Raw genomic sequence first — 27,889 nt, forward strand, 5'->3', positions numbered from 1 at the left:
CTTCACAAAGCCCTTGGGTTTACCAGAGTGGGCTCCCTCCTCATCTTAATAGATAAACTCTATGAGCTGCTGTAGGAAGAATTTATATCTGGCTGCAGGGTTCTCTGGAGATGACTCTCTACGTACTTTGTTACTGGTCTTCAGAGGGAGACAGACGACAAAGGCTTTCCTAGTTGGTAGAATTACTGGAGCTATTGTTCCCCACAGACTGCCTCTGAGAATTCAGGGTCCCCTTTTTTTCTCAATGAGATATCAGAACAGAATTTGAATGGAGCTGTATCCTCTGGGCCCAGACAAGGTATATGGAGAAATTGGATTAGGAATGAGGAGACGGGGTTCTAGTTGTGGGTTAGTCATTAACTGAGGCCCCCTGATTAAGACATTTGTCCCCTCTCTGAACTTTACTTTCATTATCAGGAATATGTAAATAATCCCCCCTCAAAGGACAGCGTGAGAATCAGATGAGATGATGGATGCTACTATTGTTATCATTATGCTTATTTAGGCAACAGAAATGCCTAGGCCCTATAGTGGTGGATAAAAAGCACACACAAAGGTAGTTCAGTTCATCTCTCTTTATGAGTTATATATATCAAAGGCTATTTTCTTAATAATATACAAGACAGTAATTGGGGAGATGCCTGATGTTTCTTCTTCAGAAGACTAGATTTGATTTTTTTTCCCCTTTGACTTATATACATTTAAAAAAATTTTCAGGGCAGCTAGATGGTGCAGTGAAGTCAGGAGGACCAGAGTTCAAATCTGGCCTCAGACATTTAACACTTCCTGGCTGTGTGACCCTGGGCAAGTCACTTGACCCCAATTGCCTCAGCAAAAAAAATTCAAGACAGCTTAGTTGGTAATGTCATTCATTGCTTATTTTTTTTAAAGTGAACTATTTCATTTAATAATGAAAAAAATTTTATACATTTATTATCAAAATCAATTTCAAGTATTAACAATTACTACATATGTATATATGTGCGCATATATATACATATATATATATACACACACATATATATATATATATATATACATATATACATATATATGTGAGGTTGGTACTTCTTAATGCTAATTTATTTGGGCATGAACATGGATTTCCACCATCAAGATTAAGGCCCATCAGATACTGAGTTTCAAATCAAGTATATTGGGTGACCTACACTGGGGCCTCCTAAAGTGGGGGTTCAGGATAGGGCACTCCTTTGGACAAAACAAGAAACTTTATGCCCCATTTCCAAGGTGACTTCTCCCGGCAGATCCGACGTCAGCTCAGTCAGATCCGTGACAAATTTGCCCCAGCCTCCACTCTCAGAATGACCCAGAAATAGCACAATAAGAATTCAATTCCTGCAAGCTAGAAGTCTCTTGAACTTTGAAAATATAAAAATAATTAAGACAATTAACCCTAGGTGAAATGTAATGCTTCAGTCCTTCAGTGTGCTAGGATTTCGATGGTGTGAATCTCCTCCACAGTTTATTTAAGAATCTAGTCTTCAAGAGTAGCTATAGCTGAAGATCCACCATCCCTAGTGAACCCAGCGATGAGACAGAGTTATACAACTCCTCCTTTGCTCTGCCCGCAGTGTGGGGCCGGACTTGGTTGGGGGGATTAATAATTTTCTGCTTCCGATTGTAGTTGTATTTCTTGGGCTGGTTCAGCTTTGTCTTTCCCTTTTTTTCTGAAATATTCTGTCACCTCCTGTGAAGAGGGCAATGTAAAGCAGGAGAGGATCCGTCTGTGGTGGGAATGGGGCCATAGCAGAATCTGGTGAGACCCTAACTAGACATTGGACTTGGAGATGATCTTTTCCAGCAGGTTCATCATGCGCTCCTGAAGCTGGAGGCTCTGAACCTGGATGATGTTCTGTTGATCAAGGATTCGCCGAACCTCCCGGCAGGTTTCTTCCATCGCCCGACTGAGTTTCTTTTGCTCCTCCAACATAGATTCCATCAATTTGAGTTTTTTCTTTTGAAAATGACAACTCTGTACTTTCCTTTTTTTGACTGGTCTTTCTTCTGATCTGAAATAAGGGGAAAAACAAAAACTAGTGAAATGGTTTATCTTCTAAGGGATTAAGCAGTTTGGGATTTGCTCACTCATTCAATTCCGTTCAACTCAATTTTATTTTAAAAGCACTAGTTATATGTGATGCAGCTCAATGTTAAGGGCTGATGACACAAAACCCCAAACCAGTGCTTGTCCTTGAGAAGCACTTGTTCTACACTTAACACTTCCTAGCTGTGTGACCCTGGGCAAGTCACCTAACCCCAACTGTCTCAGGAAAAAAAAAAGAGAAGTACTCATTCTAGGAGAGACTAACTTACAAGCAGGCAATTTGAAAAGGGAAAAATTACTAACAACCGGAAAGAGAGAGGAAGTCTTTCCATTAGCAGGTGGGACCTACACTGTCCCTTGAAGGAAGCTAAGGATTACAAGAAATGGCAGTGACCAATCAATAAAACTTTCTCTTTCTGGCTTTGTCCAAAGGAGTGCCCTATCCTCACTCTCCACTTCAGGAGAGTCCAGTGTAGGTCAAACAATACACTTGATTTGAGACTCACTGTCCGATAAGCCTTAATATTATAGATCATGTAAATCTATGTTCATGCTCAGACATGAGAAACTGAAAACAAAGATGGGATTTGGAATGTTGAGTTTGGAGAAATAGCTAGTAGGACAATTTGGTTGGAATATAGAGTGGAAGAAGAAAAACAATGTAAAATAAACCTGGAAAGGTAGACTAGCGCTCAGTGGTTACTTACTTAACTGCATTCAATTTATCCAACAATTATTAAGAACTTATTATCTACAAGGCAAAGTGTCAGATGAGGGAGCTGCCAAGATAAAAAATGGAAAAAGTCTTCACCCTCCAGGTGTTCACATACTATATAAGGGGACTATAGTAGTACACAAGCAATTGCAAAGTATACAAAGAGTAATACAAATTTGCTTTAAGACCCAGAATGAGCTCAATAACTAGAAGAACCAAGAAAGGTTTATTTTAGATGGTAATTGAACTCTGCTTTGAAAAAAGGTAGGTATCTTACAAAGTAAAGATGAATACAAAATACATTCCAGATTTGGGGGGAAACTTGGGAAAAGCCATAGGGGAAGGAGATTGAATACTGTATGTAGGAAACATCTACCTGGCCAGTTTGACTGGAATAGGAAAGAAAGGGCAATGACATAAAATTAGTCTGGAAAAGGGAAGTGAAAGCCAGATTGTGGAAGCCTTTAATTTCTTGGTTAAGGAGTTTGTATATTTTAACTTAGAAGCAATAGGAAGTGAGTAAAATGGAGGCATTAATGTGGTTAGAACTATTTAGAAACTATGGAGAATTTTTGGAGAAGAAAGAAGGCTCATTAGAAGGCTATTTCAGTGGTAAAAGGTAATGGAAATCTGAACCAGAATAGAGACAATAAGTGGAAATGAGAGTAGAAATCAAGAGATGTGGAGGTATGGTTGACAAGACTTGGCAATTGAGGAGATAGGAATAAGGGAAGGGAAGGGAAGTGTCAGGGAGGCTTCCAAACTTATGGTTGTCTCCTCAAAAGAAATGGAGAAGTTTGGAGAGTGACTTTGGGAATGAGTTCTATTTTGGACATGTTAAATGTCGGATTGAAGAATTTGTATTTTGTCCAAGAAGCAACAGCTCCTGGAGATTTTAAAGTAGATGATTTAAAGTACATGATTTCATGGATTCAGGATTGCTCCATTGGAACCAGGCCATAACCCCAGAAAGGGTTTGGCCATTGAGCCCTTTCTACTACTGCTTTAACTTTTAAAGACTGGCTCCATTTTAAGAAAATTTGATATGAGGAAGTTGAGATTCACAAATAATATGAAAATTGGAAATTATCAATATTTCCAAAGAGTTTTCTTTGCAAAGGATTCATGACAAAGTTTCTTTAGTGAGAACAATAGAATTTAGAGCTAAAAAAAACTTTAGCTCTTACTGAATTTAAAGTGATTCCCTCTGCAAAAAAGCATTTTCACAGAATTTTCAGGACATCTGTTAAATAAAGCAAACACAATGGACAGCACAATAGAGAAGTGCCATTTCTCTTTGGAGATTATAAGACATATGAACGGGGAGGAGCTAGCAGGGTGAGGGACTGTGCTTGCCATATTTAATGATATCAGGTCAGGTTCAAATGAAGGATCATTATCTAATCCCAAGAGATGACAACAGAACAAAGTACCCAGTTAGGGATCAGTTTTATAAATTTAGGGTCACGAGTATATGTGTATGTGATTTTACTTTATGTATAATAACATCTATTGAAGGGGTGAGGGGATCAGTCTTTATTGTATCAATTCACAACATGAGCATCTGCTAGTGCACAAATACAGATTTTCCCAGAGGCTACTCTCCAGCTGAATCTCTTGTTCAAAAGATCAAGGGAAAGAGCAGAAGGAATTTCTCAAGACGCCACAGACAAGCAGTACAGTTTTGGAACTACCATATTAAACATGAATTATAAAAAAGGTAACAAATGGCTTATAGTTGGGAGGAAAACTACATGACAGAAATTCATAGTTTCACATATAATACCTTTTTTGTATGTTGAAATACTCTTATTTGTAAAAAGTAGTGTTAATTATAACAATAAATGGAAAAATAATTTTTTTTTAAATAAAATAAAACCAAATAGGGTTAAGTCAGTAGAATTAACTATAAATATTAGAGCTCAAATGGATGCAGAAATAATCACTGCCCTGAATGAATCAAATTGAAATTTAATCCATCTGGCTCAAATCTGCTTTCTTGAATTTCTGCCTGACTATAGACTAACCTTGTTTGCTTTGTCCTTTGCAAACTAGCACTTGACTCAACTTGCTCTTCTGGATTTTGGATATGCTTCTGGCTTCCAATTTCTTTTTGTTTGTTATCTTGTGATAACGGACTTTTAGAATCCCATTCTGTGGTCTCTACCTGTCTTGATTGCTACTTAATGATAATTCATCCATTAGTTCTTACTCCTTGCTAATGGAACTGATTGTTGTGGATTGCCCCATCTTGCCACATTCAGGGAGAGCCCTCTAGAAGTTGTATTTCCCCTGAGTTCAGCCCTAGAGTCAGTCAAGGATATGGACTCAAAAAATATACTTCTTATGCTTTCTTTCCCTCCATCTCAAAATGTTTCACCTTCCTCCTTAAGTTAATAATTAAAAGGTCATTAAAGATAATCAAACTCATTCTAGAATAAAAACCAAAGCAGAGTTTGACAAAATACAGTAGCTATAAATGGTACCAAAAGGTCTTTAGGGAATGAATCTATGGTAATTGTTAGCAAAACTCCTTTTTCAACCCTATACCTCCTCAGCTATTTGTCCCTCCACCAAGTTAAAGAACTTTAGTCATGAGATATTTTTCTAAAATTCATACTAGTTTGAGTTTTCCATCCAGGAAGGAAGATGATACAGTAAGCCAAAAAAGGTGGGAAATCCACACCTGCCAGGAAGCCCAGAGGAAAGGCATCCTTAAACCAATATTTTGAATAGAGAGAATGAGGGAGAACAAGGAATCAAAGATGATGCAGATAAAATGAAAACTGAACCCAGACACTGTTGAAATCGTGTGAAGAGATAAGAGGGTCCAGAACACAACACTGGAGGGCAGCTATGGTTGGACAGAAGATGAATGAAGTAGTAGTCAGCTGAACAGAATCAAAAAAGCAGAGAAAGTAGAGGAAGGTCAACAGGGTCAAAGTCCTCAGAGAAGTCAGGATAAAAGGGGGCTAAGGATCAAAGTATTAGCAGCCCTGGTCTCTGATGACAATTGAGGATGCTGCTCCAATGAAGAGAGGGAGAAGAAAGTCAGATTGCCTGAGACTGAGAAATAAATGAAATTCATGTGGACTATGAAAGGAAGGAGAGACAGTAAAATAGTTTGAGGGGATAGCAGGGTCAAGTTGAGGTTTTGTAAGGATTTGGGGGAAGAAGGGAAGTTATGTTAGTTGGCAACAGACTAGGAAAGATTGATGATGTGGAGGAAGACAATCATAAAGATATAATCAAGCACACAAGTAGAAGAGTCAAATTTGGCAAGGAGAAAAGTCTATTTCATTCTCTGAGACTGTAGCAAAGAAAAAGGAAGTGGGAAGTGATGAAGGGTTCTGAAGTTACAGAATAGGGAAGAAGAAGTAATTCATAATGGATGGTTTCTATTTTCTAAACAAAATAGAAAAGTGGGTCCTTTGTTGAGTGGGAATGAGAAGATATAGAGGGCTTAGAGGGAGAAGAGATCATTTAAAATAGCCATTAGGGGAAATAAGATAAGAGAGTTAATCAGGAAAGAATAAGCAGAGTGCTAGGCAGTAGTTAGGACTCAATCAATAGTAGATAATATAAATGTGTTGTGGAAACAGGCAGGGCTGTATGACTTTCTTGAGTGACATTTAGAGGGAGAAAGAAAGGGAGACAGATTCTTTAAGGTCTATAAGTTGTCGAGAAGAAGCTAGAGAGATCAAGATTCTGACCTGGGAGTATCCAATGAAGTTGTTGAGGGGTGAGGATACCCTAAAAGCAATGGGGGTCCCCAGGATGGTGTCTCAGCTTTGCAGTCCTGATCTCCAAGTGAGGTTTTTGGCACAAATGGGTTTATTTCTGTCACAAACTATTTCCTGAAATTCCCCGCTTCCTGGTCAGGAAAATAGTGAAGTCTGGGGTACAGAGTCTTGTTTTTTATTAGCCTTCTATGGTTTGGGGCTAGAGAGCGATTAGGGGCTAATTTCCAAATCAATAAGGGTGGTGATTGTTTCCCAGACCAAAGGGATTCCCAGAACAACTGGAAGGGGGAGTTTCCCGTGGGAACCTGGTAGTTTTCCCACAGCCTGGAGATTCAGGTGGATGGGGATCACTTTTAGGAATTTCGCCAGGCCAGGTGGCCCACTTTCCACAAAGATCAGAGGGACACAGAATCCTATTCCATCAAAGCCACAGGTCCAGTCTTCTTGATCTCAACTAAAAACTAGCCACCTACAACAAATTCTCCCTCTGCTCTACCCCAATTACCATGATTTTGCCCCACCTATTCCAACATGCATATTGCCCTGCATGCATTTAGCAGAAAGTTCTATTCACAAAGATCTTTTTTTCCCCATGCTATTTATAACACAATAAATATATCTTTGTGAAGGATGAAAAAAGAAAAATCCATTAAGTGCTTCTAGGTTTTGTGGATCTGGAAGTTACAACATAATTGGGCTTTTACAAAATAACTGATTTCAGCATCTGTGTACCCTATACAACACCCTGTGTTGTCACTCCCACCATCTGTTTAGACAGCAAACATTCCCACCCCACCCCCCAAAGGGAACATTTCTTCATGACTATTAACTGGTTTCCCACTTTCAGGGAAGTGGGTGGGGCAGTGGACAGAGCACCGGACCTGGAGTCAGGAAGACCTGAGCTGAAGTCCAGTCTCCGACACTTCCTTGCTGTGTGACCCTGGGCAGGTTACAGAATCCTGAAGCTTCTTTGCCTCAGTTTCCTCATTTATCAAATGATGCGGAGAAGGAAATGGCAAACCCCTCCGGTATCTTTGCCAAGAAAACTCCAAATAAATCACAAACAGCTAAACATGACTGAAAAACAACTGAACTTACTAATAGGCACCCTATGAAACAGATTTGGGAGAGCATAATAAAGAGTTCAATTGACATGAAGAAATCAAGTCACAAGTTACAAAGATTTGCTTTTATTACATGAAATAGCTCAAGGATTTCACCAATCCTGACTGAATAAAGTGATTAAGCAAGGTGCTTTTTTGGGGAAACCGAGGCAGGGTGGCAGGATTTAGGGAGTAAGAGGAAGAACCAGGAAGGAGTTGGGTTGTCTAAAGATATGCTAATTTGGGTTTTTTTTTTCTCATTTTATTCCTTTTTGATCTGATGTTTCTTGTGCAGCATGATATTTGTGGAACTACGTATAGAAGAATTGCACATGTTTAAGATATATTGGATCACTTGCCATCTGGGGGAGGGAGGGAAGGAGAAAAATTGGAACACAGGGTTTTGTAACGGTGAATGTTGAAAAGTATCCATGTAACAAAAGGTTTTGCAATTGTCAATGCTGAAAAATTACCCATGCAGATATCTTGTAAATAAAAAACTATAATAAAAAAATAAAATTATCCTTGTGTATATTTTGAAAATAAAAAGCTTTAATTAAAAAAATAAAGATAGGCTCATCAAGATAGTCTCAGAGGTGGGAGACAGGATGAACAGATTAACAGTGGATTCCAGCTTCACATCAATCTATGCTAACAAGATAGTCTGTAAAAACTGACCTGATTATGACTGATAATAGGAATAGGGTGGGCTCCCTTTTAGCAGTTCCTAAGAATAAGCTGGCTTAGAGCTCATATCAGGGCAATCTTGGGAAAAGGTGAGAAAGACCAATTTCCAGCTTTAATAATCCCTTAAGAAAAACATATACACTAACTATTTGTACAGGCTCCATGTTGAAGGAAGAGCACATAGAGAAAGAACTACAGAACAACCTAGACCTATGCCTTTGACAAGGGGAGCCCCAAAACTCTCTCTCTCTGACTTTGGGGGGGACCATTAAGCACTCCCCTGAGAGACCTGTCCCAGAGAATCAAAATAAAGTGATTCTATCATCTGGGTAGGACTAGTTGAGTGAGTCCAGAACCATTCCTACTTAGCCAGAGCTGGAGATTCCAACTCAAAAGGGCTAGGAGTGGGAGAGCTTAGCCTTCCCCCCCAAAGTCAGAGAGAGAGAAAGAGTCACCTTCCCTGGAGGTTTGTGTCTTGAGGATTTTGTGAGTCCAAAAGGAAAGTGGTTCCCACTAGAGGGGAGTGTTAATTATTGCTTCTAGGAAAGGGGAAAATAATTTTCCTTATAGATTTTTTAAAAATCACCAACCAACTCCCTTCTCTTTACTGAGGAAAATGAGGCACAAAGAATTTAAATGGGTTGCTGAGAATCACACAGCCAGTGAATGTCTAAGGCAAGATTTGCACTCAAGTCTTGGTAGAGTCCAGCTCCTGTTGGTGGCCATATAGAATCTCTAAATAAAATCTTTGTCCTCCATTCTCCACCAGGATCAGAACATCAGGAAGGTGATATTTTATTCTTTATTTATTCTTATTTAGCTGAGACTCAAATAGAGGTCTTCTGACTCCAGACTAAATGTCTTTCCAATACACACTATTTGTCTTCTCCATTTAAAAACAAAGTAGGTGCCCTAGAGACAAGGAACTGGTCCAATTGGGCTTGGAGGTCCCTTTCGTTCCCAGGCAGAAGAACAAATATCAGAGCAGAGACCTTAATTTACAGTATCAATGGGAGGGCAGAGCAATAACACACATTTAAATGTAGTAATGTGGTCCCAGAAATCTGAGGCTTTCAAACAATCAGCCTATTAGGTGATAATACTGTGGGTAATTAGGCTAGATTAAGTGGGCAACAATTGGTCATAAATCTCCTAACTTTTTTGCTCGGCTTTCTCTTGTCTTCCCTCTCTCTGGGTAACGGTAATTGAATACATATTTGGATTGTAAATTATATTTTTTGCCATCAGCATTGGAATTTTAATTTCCAAATCTTTGTTGGAAATCTCCTCGGTGTGGGGTTGTTTATTGTATTAATAATAGGGAGTTGAATCAATTATGTATCCCACTGTCCAGGATCCAAAGATTGTCTCTAGGCATATTTCAATAATTGCTGAAAAGTCAGGAATTCTTGTGCTCTGAGTTACAGAAAGTTCTCCTGGGATTTCAGACCTTGCTGATGTGCCCAATGCTGAGACTGGGGCTGACTGAGGTTAAGTGACACACATCGGATAAGATCCTAAAGGTTGGATTTGAATTCAGATCTTCCTGATTTCAAGTTCAATGCTCTCTTCATTAATTCATCTAACTGCCTCATGTCTTAAATAGGTTATAAGGTTGTGGAGGGTAAGGGCCATGCTTTATTCATCTCTGTATTCCCACAGTGAGTACCTGGGAAACACCTGGTGAATTGAAGAGAATAGTATAAAGTTTGTTAGATGTAGCCTAAAGGAGAAAAAAGGGCAAATAAGTATCTGCCCTCAAGGGATTCAGCATTTAAAAAACTCAACCAAGAATCCTAGGTATAACTGGAGTTGACTTTACTCTTTATGGCAGGGGTTTTTAACTGAGGATCTGCAAGTAGCTCATGGATAGATTTCAAAGGGATCCATGTTCTTGGATGGGGAAAAATACATATAAATTCAGTATAACTGGTTTCCTTTGTAATCGATCCTTCCTGAGATGAACCTTTACCAGCCTGACAAAGGGACCCATGACATACAAAAAGTTTGTAAAAAACATCCACTCTAAGTAGACTAGGTGACTCTCTGCCTGGGATGATTCAGCAAGGGCATAGTGTAAAAAAATGTATAATGGAAAGAGACCAGACTTGGCCCAAAAGAACTGAGTTGAATCCTGGCTGTGTTACTTAAACAAATTACTTGCATTCTGAGTCTCTCTTTCCTCACATATGCTGTGAGAGAGCTGAGCAAGCTGAAGGGGCAGACTAAATAAGACAGTTATATTCAGAACTGATTGAAAGATGGACCCAAATAGAATTCTTTAAGGGTTCCAGAGTTTCACGGATTAGTCCTAGGTCCTGCACTGTCCAATATTTTTGCTTGTGAGCAGGATAAAATCTGTAGAATAGCATAGAGCTGATATAGATAGATAACATGATGTACAACAGAGACAAGATCAAAAAAGATCGCAACAGATTAAAGTGATGGGTCAAACATAAAATGAAATTTAATAAAGATAAATGTAAAGATCTACAGTTGGGTTCAAAAATTAATCTATGCGTGTATAGAATAAAGGAGGGTGACAAGAGTACAGTACTTAAGAAAAAAGTAAGGGGGGGTGGTGTCTCAGTGGACTATAAAGTTTATGAATATGGCAGCCAAAACTAAAACTTAACCTTAAGTTGTATTAACCACAGTGCTCAGAATAAGGGAGGTGATAATCACAATATATTCAGAAGTATTATATTCAGTTCTGGGGACCACATTTTAGAAAGGACAATGACAAACTGAAAAACATACATAATAGGGCGAGTAAAATGGTACTAGGTTCACTGGGATGGAGATCTATGGTAGACATAACAGGAATCTTCAAGTTTCTGAAAAACTATAGAAAGTCCTTCACAAGGAAATCAGCAGAACCAGGACTGTACACTCACTGTCTACAACTATTTTTTAGAAGGAAAAAAGGAGATAAATATAGGGCCAAAGGGGACAAGATTTCATATAGGTTTTTTTTAATAAGTTAGAGGGTATGATTCCCCCACTTTTTTTTAATTGTTTTTTATTATTTAGTACTTATTTTGGTTGTCCTTAGAAACTAAACATAGGAGAACAATTTGGAATTCTGCCCAAAGGACTAGAAACCATGCATACCCTTTAGCCCAACAATAATCCTACTAGGCCTGTATTCCAAAGAGACAAGGGAAAAAAAAGGGGGGAGGGGGGAAGGAATAGGACCTATATGTACATAAATGTTTATAGCAGGTCTTTTAGTGGTGGCAAAGAAAGGGAAATTGAGAGGAATGTCTATCGAGAAATGGCTGAACAAGTTGTGATGGAAAACTACTGTGCTGTAAGAAATGAAGAGCAGGATGCTCTCAGAACGCCCTAAAAGGTGAACTGATGCAAAGTGAAATGAGTAAAATCAGGAGATCTTGTATACAAGAACAGAACTGTTGTACGATGATCAACTTTGAATGACTTAGTTATTATCAGAAATACAATGATCCAACACAATTCTGAAAGACTTATGATGAAAAATACTATCCATCTCCATAGACAGAACTATTAGAGTCTGAATGTAGATTGAAGCATACTTTTTCTTTACTTTTTTATTTTTTTGGAGGGGGGAGAATTGGTTTGTTTTCTTAGACAAAATAACATGAAAATGTTTTGCATGACTGTACATGTATAACCTATATTAAATTGCTTGCCTTTTCAGTGGGTAGCAGGGGAGAGGAAGAAAGGAAAAAGAAAATTGGGAACTCACTTTTTTTTAAAACAAATAATAAAAATTATTTTCATAAGGAATTTGGGAAAAAATTTTAAATTAAAAATATGTTCATCTTCAAACGATAGAAATTTCTATTGTCCATGCTATACACATATTTATTTTGTGACAGGTCAGGTTGACTGCATTATAGTGAATACTCAGTATTTATACTGGACCATTAGACATAGAAGTAATAATTTTAAAACCTATCTATGTCATTCAAATGCCTTAACCTAAGCTTTTTATATGAGAAACTTGAAGTGTATAATCTAAAGAATCATGGTCTTACAAGGAGAAAAAAGGCTAGATTTATTTTGTGTTTTACCAGATTGTAAAATTAGGAGAAAAGGGTAGAAGTTAAAAAGATAGATTTCCCTTCAACATGAGGAAAAACTTGCAAATAATGGGAGCATTTAGAAAAAAGAATAGATTGTTGCCATGTAAGGTAGTGAGTTCCTCATCGCTGAAAGCATTTTTTAGCAGAAGCTGAATGATACCATTAGGAATGTTGTAGAGTTATTGTACTACTTATGGCTTTAGACTATGACAATGACTAAGGATCCTTCCAATTTTGAGTTTCTATCTTTTCTAGGTGATGTTCTGTCTAATTTCCTATTCCTAGAAACTAAAGCCATATTCAGCTCTTTAAACTTTCCATGTTATTAGGTAGATGATGAATGAGCACAGTTTACAGATCAAATACTCCATGACTATTCCAAAAGGCACAACAGGGCAGGATTTGTACAAGGATTATGCACATTACAAGGAAAATCCCCATTATGTGCTTATGTTTTATCATTATTGTACCTGAATAAGTTCTTCTGATTGGGCAGTACAGCAATTTCCTCAGTCTAGTTGAGTTATTCACTTGGCATATAGTTCCCTAAAGTGGCAACATGTGATGTCATAAAACTTTAAAATGTAAGCTAAAGAGCCCTCAGAGATCATTTAGTCTAACTTAATCACTTTACAGAGGAAACTGAGATCTAAAGAAGGGATGAAAATGGCCCAAAATCACCAAGTGGACCCGCAGTCCAGTCACCTTCCTAACACTACCTCTTGTCACAATGGCCAAATCCCTCTTTCTCCTCATCCTTTTCCCAGCCTGTCTCATTGTTCCAGGGTCCAGCATTCTTTCCTCCATTTGTCTAAAAAGGGGGACAAACTGGGAGCACGGTTCAATATGGACCTGATGGTGCAAGGCAGGGAGGGGACCTGAGAAAAACCAAAAATGAAGTTGAAAGGGGAGTTGGGGAACCTGAAAGACAAACACCATCCACCTCATTTAGCAGAACATTAACTGCTGTTTCATTTCCACTTTACCCCCATCAATCAAACCCCCAGAAACTCCCAAAAGTCTTTGATATGTACTGACTTCCAGCCCTAGATGAATAAATATCATTTTCCACAAAAGCCAGCATCAGCCAGGTGTTTAAAGTGGCTGAAAAGGAAAGCCGCATCTATAGACTCCCACCTAACACTTCTGCTGGGAGTCTGGCTGGGAGCTGCTCATCTCATTCTGGCTCCAGGTTCAGAAGAGAACCTTTCCAGAGCTGGCTCTTTTCTCCGAAGCCTTATCTCCAAGTGCAAATATTTACCCAGAGGATCGTCATTTTTTTCTGTTTGCATAGTTTATGAAATCATTATTATTCTCAGCAAGGAAACAAGGTTTGCAGTTCATTTGCAGCATGCTGCAGAGAACATTTTTTCTTTTTTTTTTTAGATTATATAATTCTGTGCCTTTCATCTGGGGAATAACATCAAGCCTTACTTGGCTAGAAATTATTCTCATGGTCAGAATCCAGAGGGAATACCAACCAGACAAAATGCCTTTAACCCTGACCAAATCTAAGCTCTCTTTCCAAGGTACTGGGGAGTATTATCCCCTTATGGATAAGATCTAGAGAGTCATCCCTAAGTTATACAGGTAGTCAAAAGGCTCATGGAATCCCAGATCTGGGACCTTCAAGGTCATCCAATTCACCTACTATCCAAACAGAAATCCTCTCTGTTACCTCCCTGACAAGTGCATCATCTCATATCCACCTGAAAACCTCCAGAGAGGGGAAACTCCACTGATCACTAGATCTAAAACCGAAGGAATTGTAGAAGTCATCTAGTTTAGACTCATTTCATCGATGAGGAAACTAAAGCCCCCAAAGATTAAGGGACTCTATCAAGCCAGGCTGGGAATAATGTAGATTGGATTCAGATACTTGTCCTCCAAAGCCAGTCTTTAATTCATTCTTGGAAAGCTCTTAGACTCTCTCCAAACCCATCCTTCATTGCTCTTACTTCTGCCTTCTGGGTTCAAGTAAAATAATTAGAATTTCTCTTTCATAAGATAGTCCTTTAAACACTTGAAAACAACTCTTCTGTTCTCTCCCTCCTAAGCATCTCCATTTCCTCCAAGTGATCTTCACATGCTCTTCTGGAGGACAGCACGACTATTACCTGCCCATCCTGGATACTGGTATACCATTATTAATGTGCCTCGAGAACACATTGCTTTTTTGGCTGCCAAGTCATATGTTGACTAATGTTAAATTTACAATCCCGGAAATCTCTCAAGATTTGTTTAGTTTTGTTTTCATTTTTTACACAAACAATTTTCCACTCATGTATTATACTGGTACGTTTGATTTTTTTTATTAACCAAATGTAGGACTCAAATTTTTATCCTTAAATTTTTTGTTAATTTCTACAGCTTGAACCTATCCTTCTAGCCTTCTGAGATCTTTTTATATCCTATTTCTACCATTTCTACAACCCCAAGACAATTGAAAATGGATGTTGGTTGATAAATTATCAAAATGAGCTTGGCCCCTGAGAGGAGATATGAGAAGACATTTCCTGCTACTAGGAACAAAGCCCAGTGATGCTCTATGGAAGCCCTCACTCTAGGTTGTCCTTGATTCATTATTCACCACTCTTTAAATCTAGTTATTCAGCAGCGACCTCCAGCTGGAGGGACCTCAGAGGCATCTGAGCTACCACATGAGGGTCCCCTCCAGCACACGCGGGACGGCTGACTACCGAGGTTCCCGAGGCAGCCCACTGCAGCTTTTCAGTGCCCTAACTGTGAAGGTTTTCCCAACATCAAGCTCAGACCTGCCAGTCTCTCAGACCGTCTGGGGCCAAACAGAGACTAACTCCACTCTAGAAGGACAAATCTTCTAGCCCTCAAGGACAATTATCTGATTCCTATCAAGTCTTTGCTTTTTCAAACTAAATGTCTCCAGTTCCTTCAGCTGAATCCCATGTAGCCTGATGGCAAAACCATTCCCCTGGGAGACGCTTTCCTTTGGATACTTGACAAGCCACCCGAGTCCTTGTTGGGACAGCAGCCCTATCTCCATTATTCCGAGGCAGTTTCTTCTTGCATATTGTTGGACTAATCTGTTTCACAAACCCTTTTAAGTTCTAAAGGCTCCGACCCAATAGCTGGGAAGTGGGAGAGAATGTGGGCATCCATATGCCGCTGGTCCCTCACAGCCCTCCGGGCCCTGAAATCCTGGCAGGATGGTCTGAAGCATCCACTCAGCGACAGCCACAAGCACACAAGGCATTCTCTCTGTGAGACCCCTGGGAGCAGTGAGACCCCAGGGAGCAGCAAGACCCCTGGGAGCAGAGACACCTCTGGGAGCAGCAAGACCCCTGGAAACAGAGAAACTCGAGGGAGCAGAAAGACCCTTGGGAGCAGAGAGACCCCTGGGAACAGAGAGACCCTTGGGAGCAGAGAGATCCCTGGGAGCAGAGAGACCCTTGGGAGCAGAGAGATCCCTGGGAGCAGAGAGACCCCTGGGAGCAGAGAGACCTCCTGGGAACAGAGAGACCCTTGGGAGCAGAGAGACCCCCTGGGAACAGAGAGACCCTTGGGAACAGAGAGACCCTTGGGAGCAGAGAGACCCCTGGGAGAGCACGCCCTGGAGAACTCCCTACCACTCCCCAGAGACATCAGACAAGGAGGAATGTCTGCAAGTCTCCATGATGTTGGCTGAAAGAAGGAGTGGGGAACGGACAAAACCAAATGGATCTGTGCCGTCTGGAACGTCAAGTTCAGTGTTTTAATAGGAATGAAGATGGCATTTTTGGCCTTATATCTAATCTAAGATGAAAGAGGACAGGGAACAGGCAAGGGTCTGATCATTCATTCAACAGGAGGCGGGGAGCCCAGGAGACTCATCAACCAGGGAAGCCTTTTACCATCATTTAACCAACTCTCTTCTCTCCCCTATTCAATGTCCTAGCATTAGAATTGGGGGCACATGGCTTGCTTTTGTTCTGTCTCATATTATTCTCTGATCGTACTGGCTTTTTTCCTCAATCAGATCATGAGTTTCTCTTCCTGTATCCATCACAGCACACTCATATGAAACAATGAATATTCTCAGTAGATACTTAACAACTCAGTTCTTGGGGTGGATAAAAAGAGAGTGGGGAGGGGAGGGGACGGAATGAGGAAGAGAGAGACAGACAGATGAGAGAAAGAAAAAACAGAAAGAGAGAGAAAGAGAAAGAGAAAGAGAAAGAGAAAGAGAAGAGAAGAGAAGAGAAGAGAAGAGAAGAGAAGAGAAGAGAAGAGAAGAGAAGAGAAGAGAAGAGAGAAAAGAAGAGAGGAAGGAGAGAAAAGGGAAAAGAGAAGAGAGGGGAGGGAGAAGAGATGAGAAATGAACAGACAGATCCATCATTACACCTGCAAGAGAATTCAAAGCTCATTTAATTGATAGTTTTATAGATGAGGACACTTGGGGCCCAGAGAGAAGGGATTTCCCAAGCCTCACAGGTTGTAAATGGGAGAGTTAAGATTCAATCCTAGATCTTATGATTCATTGATCCCAAGAGACAGCCCAGTAATCTTACAGGGAGGAACAAGGGTCAGACTCTTTCAAATCACATTAACCATTGAGAAGTTGATCTCATCTACCTATGTCTGAACCTCTGGGTTTGGGTTCAGATACAGAGGATGTCTATACCATGGCATTTAAGCCTTTTCAGAATATGGCCCCACCCTCCTTTCTAGGATTATCTCCTTCTACTTCCTTTCATGTACCCAAAGTCTCAGCCAAGCCGAGTTACCCTTTGCGAATTATGTTCTGCACTTTGTCCATTCCCTTTCATTTGGCATTGCTGTTACTTGAATTGCCCTTCCTACCACGTCTATTTGTCCTATTTCTATCTTCAAAGCTCAAGCTGATTTTCTTTCCACACAAAATTTTCTTGACTCCAAACCAGAAATGATCGATCTCTTCTTTCTCTATTCTTAATAACATGCCATACTTTCCACTTAAAAGTTATACTTCCATTTTCTGTCTTGTACATTTATGTAAATGTGTCTTATCTTCCTACAAGATTGAAAACTCCCTGAGAGTAAGACCATGGAGGAGGAAGAAGAATAACTATATTTTGTACTTAGTAATACCCATAGTGCCAAGGGCCTTGCCCATAATAAGCTCTTAGTGAATATGATAGCATACTTTCCAGACTCTCTCCTCTCTCTCCATTTACCACACAAACCCAAGACCCCGTGGGGGTTAAGCCCATCTGACTGGTTTTGTGGGGTCAGACACCAGGGTCTTTCCAATCCCAGGTCACCTGGGCTCCCCATGTCCTCTTCCTTCTTATAAATCTGACCTGGGAAGCCTGTATTTCTCTATATCAGCACTTTTGCTACCTCTTGGAGGAGTTAAATATGTATTAAATATATTTAATATAAAAATATATTTTAAATACAAATTAAAATGTAAAGGCACTAAATTCCTTAGGTTACTGCTGAAGGGATGAAGCAGGACAAGCTTTTACCTCAGTCCAGCTCCTCAAGACTGGCCCCAGCCATCACCCCCACTTTATTTACCCTTTTTAGGATTTCACGGGCTACTCATGGCGCCTTGTAGGGAAGCTGAGACAATTGGCTTGAGGCAGGACCCCAGCCCTCAGCGGCCAGAGCCAGCGGTGATGGTGGGTCCCTGAGCCTTCGCTCTATCGCTTGCCTGCCTTGTGCCCAGACCGGAGATGGTGATTTCATGGTACAGAGAGAAATTTACCAGGGAAGTCCAGACTGATGGTAATCACAGAAAATCCACTTAACATAGCTGACAAAGCACAGGCGTGACCTCATTCCATCCTCACGACACAACTGCCAGGGGCACAGAACAGCGGCCCCCTTTTACAGAAACGGGCTCCTAAGGAATGACTTGTCTGAAACGCTGAAGGTGGCAGCTGTTCCCGGTGGCGGGGCTGGCACTTTTCCGCCGGGGAAGGGACAGGATTCCCAGCACAATTAGGCAGGAAGACCCCTTCGAGATCTAGTTCGACTCCTTCATTTTATAAATGGGGAAACTGAGGCTCGCAAATTTAGGGTCACCGTACACCGCGGAGCCAAGATCCGATCTGGGGTTTTCTGACCCACACGCGGTGTTGGTCCTACCCTCCCCAAGCGCCCGCTGCCGGGGAAGAGCACCGTGGGAGGCCCCCACCCCGGCCCCCCGACCCCCATGCTTCCCTTCCGCCTGACCGTCCTGCTCGGAGGGGAGGGTTGGAAAAGGAACAAATGCAAACACTACCTTAACTTAAAAGAGAGTAAGCTGGAGGAGCTCTCGGAGTGGTCTTCCTCGTAGCACTCCTCCCTTCCTTCATATGAATACTGGTTATACGGTAAGTACAGAGGGGTGGACTTAGCGGACGGCGAGAGGGACGCCTCGGTCTGGGACGTGGAAGGCCCCGGCTGCTGGCTCTCCTGCAGTTTCACGTCATTGTATTCAGTGACTTTGGACAGTATTCTATCAATGGTTATATAATAAGGCCAGTCGGGTGGAACAGACTCGCTATCAGTCATGCATTTTAATTTCCTGCAACGAAAGACACACAACAGTGAAGCGTGATAACATATGCACGGGACACACACAAATATCTCAGGCTAGCTTTTCACACCTCTCTGCTGGGGAACGGCCCGGTCCCCGTGTCTTCCATTGAAAAAGGAAACCAAAAAACCAGCCAGGTAGCTGATGCCGGGTCAGGAAAGCCCGCGGCAGGCGCCCGTCTGGAAGAAATTAGGGGCAAACCTTAAACGAAGTCAGGCTCGTGGGAGCTAAAGGAGATGGGGCTTTGAAAAAAGTGGGCTCCGGTCCTGAAGTAGGTTGGACTTAGGAGGACATCGGACTCCGGGTTCTGAATTAAGTTAGATCTTAAAAATAACCCAAACAAACAAAGAATCCTAGGCATCGGAACACAGCGTTTTGGTCATTATTTCAAGGAGCCGTGGCTGTGTGGGTTGGGGCTCTCTCTTCACCGACAAACAAAAGCCCCAGACATCTATCTGGTAAACAGTCTACAGGAGGTGCCATGGCTGAAAAATGCAGCCAATCTGGCGAAGAGTCCCGGACCTATTGTCCGATATTTTAGCCCGAGGGCCGGTGCTGGGCTGCTATTGTCCTTGGAGACTTCAGGGTCACTTCCTAAGCACCACCAGGCTTCCAGGAAGAGGTCTTGCCTCAGTTCTCCAGAGCATCATCTTAAAATATTGGGAGGATAAGTTGCCACTTAAATGAGAAATTTCAGAGTCTCAGAATTATCCTCTGCCTCCTAAAGTCTCTTTCTTGATAGATGTCTGAAATGCTAAAATTAGGGTTCTTTTTCTTTAGTTAACAGCTTCTAATACCTATTAAAATAATGAAAAAATGGAGATAATATCCCAAGCTGCTCTATGTGATTGAGGGATATGAAAACAGTCAGGTGGAGGGGTCTGGGGAAAGGACCCAGAGTGGAGAGGTTGAAAGCATGAAGACATATTGTTAGATTCTAGAGTCTGAGAGGGCTGGTCTAGCTCTCCCAGGTTCTTAAGGTTCTGAAGAATAAAAGGAGCATTTGTGACAATTTTTTGAGTTACTTAAAAGCAATGTGGTCAAAAGAAGTCTTTGAACTTGGTGAGCAATCTGTAAAATTTCCCAGTGTGGTATTATCTGAGCTGACTCCAGATTTATCCAGCTATCAATTATTCCTTTTTTCATGCCTACCAAAGTTTAGAAGAAAGATTGGCATGCAGGAAACCTGAGATCAATTATTTCCCCCCTTTGGGATTTGGTTTCCATCTGTAAAATGAGGACTTTGGACTAGCTGACTCCTCAAATCCTTTTCACCTCTGATGTTTTATGAGATAGTCCTAGGATGATGAAGGATGAGAGAAGAGATCATGAAAACTCTGCTCCTAATCTCTATGACCAAGAAATATCTTTGAATTCAATGGCAATGCTGGTTTACATTCTGAAAAGCTTCCCAGGTTGACATCCTGGGATGTCTCATTTCACAAACTGACTAGTTAGACAACCTTGGACAAATTACTTTCCCTTTCTGGGATTTAGTTTCTTCCACTCTATAATCAAAGAACTGGAGTATCTGATCCGTAATATCCTTTCTGGGTTTAGCATACTATCCTATGAGAGCTACATAGTATGTATGATTTGAGAGACACTTCAATTTTTCTGCCTCCAAACATCTTCCTCACCAATTTGCTAAAATTCAGTTATTGGTCATCCCTCTTGATTGTGTCCCAAGCTTAAATGCAAATTTCTGGATGGTGGAAGGAAGGATTAACTAAACAATAAACCATTATCAAGCATTCATGCATCAATCTATATTAATTAGATGTCCAATTCAATTCACATAAAGTATTCTCATGTCCAAGTCACTGGCCACAGGGGATCTAGGTTTGAATCTTGGCTCTGCTGTATAAAGTCTATGGACCTCAGTTTCCTTATCTGCCAAATGAGGGGGTGGAACTAGATCAGCTCCAATGCCCTTTCTAGATGTAAATCTTAAGTTTCCAAAATTTGATATACACACTAAATATGCCTTCACTTAAAGCCCTAATAGACCAGATAGAACTCTTTTGCAACTTCTTCATGTGAAAATAATGATTGGCAAGCACTGCTCTTTAGGTCATTTGTGAATCTACAAATTGTACTACCATCACATTGGCCATGGCTACCCACTGTACCCATAAGGATGCATGAGGGACTTTTGTCAAATGCCCCGCTGAAATCCATATACGGCTACTCCTAATCTTCCAGAAGAGAAAATCAGGTTAGCATGACATGAGTTGTTCTTAATGAGCTCCTGTTGATTGGTGATAATAATCACTAGTTTTTCTAACCCATCATAAACAATTGCTTCAATAATGAGTATTAGAACATTGCAGGAATCACAGTCAAGCTCTTGGATAGTGTTAAAAAACAAAACAAAACAAAACAAAAAAAAAACACCTTCCCTTTTATAAAAACAGAGTTCTGTGCCCATTTCTAGGCCTTCAACTTTACTCCTGTCCTCTGTTGTTTTTCCACCTGCCAGTTCTTTTAGTACTCTGTGCCTAATGACTCAAACTCATCCAAAACAATTCAGAGTTCTGTGGAGAATAAACTAGGGAAATAAGAAAAGTCCCAAGCACGTTCCAGGCCCGATGCCCACACACCGAGACCACGGCCAAGCCACTTCCCTTCTTGGTGCCTTTGCTTCCTCTTCTATAAAATGATAGGCACAAGCTGACATGCTATGCTACTGGGGGATGGACAGACACACACATGCAGAATGGAAATACTTAGAATAAGACACAACGTCGGGAGAAAAAAAAACCTAAAACAGGACAAAACATCACAAAAGGATCAAAATGATAACACCAGTCAATAAATGAATATTTATTAAGTGCCTACAATGTGACAAGAACTGGGGATATAAATATGAACAAAAGAAAGAGTTCCTGCCCTCAAGGGGCTTACAATTTAATGGGCAAAGACAACACAAAAGGAGCTGAAAAGCTGGGACAAATCAAAGAAATCTCGAAGAAATGAAGAGGAGAAAGAATAGTGAAAAAATATGAGATAAAGGGAAAAAGAGGCCAAAAGTAGAAGAAAAATACTAGAGTGGTTGGCCATTTTCTTCATTTTACAGATGAGGAACTGAGGCAAACAAGGTTAAGTGACTTGTCGAGGCTCAAACAAGACGTGAAAAAATCTGAGTTCAAATCTAGTCTAAGATGCTTACTGATTATGTGATGAAATCACTGCAGCGATGTGCAAAACACTGCAATATTTCTGCTATGAAAGTCCCAAATAAGGCCATGAAAAGTTGGATATTATTGAAGAAAAAACAAATAACTGAACAACAACAAAGCTCTCAGCTCTCTCTTCAAGGGAAGACAGGCTACTGGTGGTCCTCAAACTTTTGTTCTCAATATCTTTATCCTACTAAAAATGATTGAGGATCTGTCCAAAGAGTTTTTGTTTATGTGGTTTATAGTTATAGATATTGATCACATTAAAAATAAAAACTAATTATGAATTTGTAGACTCTCTGAAAGGATTTCAGAGATTCTCAGAATGCTCTGGACCAGACTTTGAGAACCACTGGGCTAATCACTGATCAGGGCAGGTGTAAAAGGGATTACTTCTCAAGTATGAGTGGGATGAAGTGATCTCTGAGCTCTTTTGAAGCTCAGATTTTCTGTAGTTTTATGATGATCTGGAATCAATCCATCTAACTGATCCCAGCATGATAGAGGGCTCCATTGCTACCACTGGCCATGAATCAGCCTCGATACTGTTCTTTGGAATTTGTCCACAAACAGCTGTTTAAAGCTTTCCTTTAACCAATACTTTCTCGGTGCCTACTATGTGCAAAGCCTTCTGCTAAGGAAGTAATTCCTTACTATGTTAGGCAATGGGGTACAAAAACCAAAATGAAATAGTTCTTGTCCTCATGGAGCTTTCATTCTATTTGGGGAAGCGCACAAAATAAAAACATGGTAACCATGATACACTAGCATTTATGGATCAGGAAAGACATCCTATATTAGATAAGGTTTAAACTGAGTCTTGAAAGAAACAATATATTCAAAGGAGAGTTAGGAGGGCATCCCAGGCAGGTGGGAATGTGCCAATGGTAAGGTGCCAGAGATGGGAGGAAGAACCTTAAAGAACTTCTCTCATTGGAGAGACAAAACATATATGATGGAAAAGGTGACTGACAAGATAAGTGTGCTAAGTACAGATGCTTTAGGAATCAGGAGAAAGGATGGATTTGGAGCTTGTGGGACTCAGGAAAGAGTCTTATCAGACTTGGGACTTAAGCTGGACCTTGAAGGAGAAAAATTCTATGAATTCAGTAAAGTGGGAAAGCCTACAGTGACAGCTCATCCTTTATGCAAATTAGAGAAATAATACTACAGAGAATACAGAACATACAGAGAAAACAGCTTAACAGAGTTTTTTCTAGAAGCCCCATAAAAGTCATGAATGATAAAAGGTTTGCATCAGAGTTCTTGCATTATTTACCACTAGATAATTAATCCTAAAGGGATCATATCTTATGTTACATCACACTGGATATGTAATTATATAAGTACATATTATGCTATATATGTAATAACTATGGAAGAAGCTTTAGTAGAAATTCATCCCTTATTATCCATAATTCTTATCATAATAGAAAGAAGCCTTGTGAATGTAAACAATGTAAGAAAACCATCTATTACTAATTATGCCTTGTTGAGCATCAGTTCACTGATATCAGGGAACAAAACCCTATGAATGTAGTGAGCATGGGAAATCATTTGGGGGAACAAAAGCCATAAAAGACATCCGAGAATTTTACTTAGTGAAAAGGGCTCTTGTGAGTATAATGCATATGGGAAATATTCAGTTATCTCTTCCTTTGTTGAAAGTCAGAGACTGTTGATAAAGATTAAAGAAAAAGAAAGAAAGATTTCAAGAAGTGGGGACAGAATGGGAAAGCTATCTCAAAGATAATGAATAGAATAAGGAGAGAGAGAGAAATATAAATGGTATCTCAACTAAGTAGACTAATGGGGGATTCCATCTTAAGTGCTGATTCTCACACATCAATGTTGTGATACAGCTCCCAGCCGATGGGACTCAGGATTCGATCCTACCTCATAGGATTCCTACAAACTCGTTTTCTAGGTAAGGGACAATTTTTGCCAAGAGTAGTCCTGGGTCTTGCACGAGGACCCTAGGAATTGAGAATACAGCTTAGATCTCTTAAATTTTTAAATGTTGTCTCAATCTTCTTGTAACCAGATCCCACTCTTTCCAATGTCTTTGAAAGTAGTGATAACAAAGAAAAGGGCTTTTTAATGCCTCTTCCCAAAGGGAAACTCTCCAGGAGGCAAATCTGTTATTGGAGGGGCTGAATTCCTTCCTTCTCAGGAAAGTATTTGGGAGGTTTCAAGGACGCTAGTTTACATCACTCTTGCCTCCAATCATACAGTTCTCTGTGAGTCAGGACCTTGGAGATCACCCAATGCAATCCACTCTTAGTATTCATCAATGTGAATGCATCCTGACTTCAAAAGAACTAGGTTTTCACTGATGTGAGCACTCTTCATACTCATTAGCAGAGAGTATATATTGAGTTGCTTCAGACTATCAACTAACCAAGTTTGGGATGATAACACATTACTTTATATGATAATACCAGCCCTGAGTTAGAAAAACAATGTAACCTAGAGACTTTTGTGCTGAAACTGAGCCCTATAAATAAAATTAGCTAATAGTGCCTGTAATACTAGTTTATGAAATAATTAATTTGGGAGTGTGACTTAAGAGTCTAAAGAACTTAGTTCTACCACTTAAAATCTGTGTAATCTTGGGCAAATTAATCTATCTCAGCCTCAGTGTTCTCATGTTTAAAATGGGGATAGCAATCCTTTCCCTGCCTCCCTCAGAAGATTGTTGTAAGAACAAAATTAATGCAATAATGGACACAAAAACGCCCTGTAAGCTATTAAGCACTGTATAAATCTGAAGTATTATTACCTAGTTGCTTGCCACAATGCAATGCATGCCGTAGGCACTTAATATCTGTTAAATGAATCAACAATGAGTAATAACAAAGTCTAATAAGAAATTGAAAGGCATCCCAGCAGAGACAGAAAGCTGACTATGGATTGAAGATGTGTTCCAAGATCCACCTCAGATGTAGACTGTCCAAATTATAAATTTCACAGTAGGTGTCAACCTGCAGTGTTCGAGGGAGTTTTCATACCAAAAGTTCTCTATAATAATGAAATTACACATGGTTCCAAAAACATCAAACACATCAAACAAAAACAAATTAGAGCAGCAATAAATTGACACCAATGTAATTACTGTCTATCTGTGAACTAGTGTCCAGGAAAACCATCCTGCTATCACACTCTTAGGATCAAGTCTATAATAGAGCAAAAGATTGTTTTATCACACCAAGGGGAACAGAACTGAAGAGTGCTTGTAAGAAAAGAATGTTAGTCCAATTATCTTGATTTGATGATTAGATAGTAGCATCAGTTAAAAATATAACTCTTAGTTAACTTTGGGAAACTAAGTTCTGCGAAAGTCAGAGGGAAGACAATTATTTAATTAAACACTAAAAGGGAACAGCTTTGTACAGAAGATAGCACTGGAGGTTGGGGTTTGCAGCTTGTGTGCCCAGTTCTACGATCAACTCAAGGTGCCACAAACCACTCCAACTCTGCTTCCTGACCGCTAAATAAAAATCCTTGCTCTTCTCTGCCTACTTCAAGAGTTCAGTGAGTTAATTCAGCATACTTCTTTGAGTTAAAAACAAAAACAAAAACAATGTCCACATTATTTAAAGAAAGGAAGAATATAATTAAAAGCAAACCATTTTTAAAACAGAACAATAAGTCAAGAACTTGAGAAACCTTCAGTATCCTGACTCTGATGAGGACACCAAAGGATAGGTTTGTGGGAAACTCTGTTAAGGTTATTTTCATAGGTTGAAGATGCTCTCAAATAACATTCTTAACAATTTCGTGGATTATAATTTATGAATTTATTTATACCTCTGGTGATCTTTCTATTTCCAACAGCTTTTATCAGTTCAAATTGACGACTGTTGGATCCATCCATCTCCTATTAATGTAGGTACAGTTCTTCCCCCCTAGCCCTGCCCCGCTGCCGGGCACAGCCAAGGCTCAGAAAATGTCTCCCGCATGACTGAAGGGATGAATTCAGTGAGTTATCCTGGGAGAAGAACAGGATTTGGCTGCCAGGCCCCAGGCTCAATCCCTGGGCTTTCACAAATGACCACAGGCACTGGTTTCACCTTTCTGAGCCTTACTTTACTCATCTGTGAGGTAAGAATTTGGAACAGATGCCAACCAGGGCACAAGCTCTAATTCCTATGATCCTTGCAGAAAAAAACAGCAGATTTACAGTGAGAGCAACTAGCTCAGTGTCATAACTCTGAGTCTTACTGGCTTTATATTTTGGATGTCACTTCCTCTCTGGGCTTTGGTTTTTCCATCTGAACAAGAGAAAGTTGAACTAGATGCTACCCAAAGTCCTAAACAATTCTACATGGATGGCAGCTAGGGGAAGGAAGGAAGGGAGGAAGGGAAGAAAGGAAAGAGGAAGGGAAGGAAGGAAGGGAAGGAAGAAAAGGAAGGAAGGGAAGGAAGGGAAGAGAAAAAAGGGAAGGAAGGAAAAGAAGGGAAGAAAGGGACAGAAGAAGTGTAATGCCAGAGAAACTGAGCAAGACAGAGTTTAGAGACCAATTCAATAGTTATTAAATGGAGAGAAATACTGGGACCAATGGATCCATGTTTGATCCCAGGGCTAGACAAGACTATCATCTCAAAGAATCTAGCCCTGAGTATCGGGACAGCAAGCTTTTTTATAGGATAACAAGAACAATGACATAATGGAGGTACCTAGGTGGGGATAACCTAATGGAGGGAGGTTACTGATATTCTAATGACATCTAAAATGGATAAACCTTTATCTTGTCAAACATTAAGAAGGAACGTCTATAACCTAAAGATATAAAACCTTTATCTCATCAAACATTAAGAGGGAAAGGTTATAACCTGAGGCAGAATAACTAAATAGGATAATTGGAGAAACTGGATCATGACATTAAAAAGGAAACTTTGGCACAATAGAAGGAAGGAAGGGAAGAAGGAAGGGAAGGGAAGAAGGGGAAGGAATGCCTAATATGTGCTAGATATTGTACTTACTTTAAAAGATACTACCCAATTTAATCCTCACAACTCAATGAAACAAGTGCTATTATTTTATTAAATAGACGAAGAGACTCAATTTAATTACATTAAATAAATGGGGAAACTGAGGCAGACAGAGGTTAAATGGCTTGGCCAAGATCACACATTTAGTGAGTAATTGAGGCTGAATTTGGATCCAGGTAACTCCAGATTTGTAACCCAGGATTGTAAAATCCCCAGTGAGATACCATTTGCAAAATGCTTCACAAACCTTAAAATGCATAAGTACTATTATTATTATTAAACTATGATTTCTTTAGTCAGGACACATGATGAACACGAGGCCTGTGGCTCAGAGGGACAACGTCTTGTTGATACAGCATCTTTGTAATTCTAGCAGGGAGTATGTTCTGTCCCCATTCACAATTGCCTAAGTAACCTTAAATGTTATGTATTCTTTAGAAACGTGCATTCCCTTTGAAAACAAAACAAAACAAAACAACCACAATTGTCAGCGTGGAGCCCACCAGTCTAACAATGTCTGATTCTCCTCTTCTGATATTCCCCATGTTTAGTTAGTGCCATATTTGTTTGATATTTCCACTTTCCTTCAGGAATGGAAACAGAATTTCTCCCTTGAGGATTTTGAAAAAAGCTTTCAGAATAAATAATGAATAACCTCACTCAGACACCAATCACAGGCTAGAGAAAGAGAGAGGGAGAAAGCAAGGACAGTACTTAAGTTGTATGTCTCCAATGAATTATTGAATCTGAAAGGGAAAGCTGGTAAAATATTCAAATTTCGCTTTCAGCAGCTGTCTTTTGCACTT

General features: G+C 40.0%; 1 protein-coding gene across 1 annotated transcript in view; it reads right to left on the minus strand.

The window, feature by feature from the left end:
- Nucleotides 1–1,007: 1,007 nt before the first annotated feature.
- Nucleotides 1,008–27,889, minus strand: part of MSANTD1 (Myb/SANT DNA binding domain containing 1) — a 33,463-nt gene continuing 6,581 nt past the window's right edge. The window contains exons 2-3 of the mRNA XM_023506133.2: nt 18,610–18,894; nt 1,008–2,030 (exon numbers count right to left, since the gene is read on the minus strand). Of these exons, the coding sequence (XP_023361901.1) occupies nt 1,790–2,030; nt 18,610–18,894 (526 nt within the window). The 3' untranslated portion in view covers nt 1,008–1,789. The remainder of the gene's footprint in view (nt 2,031–18,609; nt 18,895–27,889) is intronic.

Source organism: Sarcophilus harrisii, chromosome 6 (assembly GCF_902635505.1).
Source record: "Sarcophilus harrisii chromosome 6, mSarHar1.11, whole genome shotgun sequence".
Classification (NCBI taxonomy): domain Eukaryota; kingdom Metazoa; phylum Chordata; class Mammalia; order Dasyuromorphia; family Dasyuridae; genus Sarcophilus; species Sarcophilus harrisii.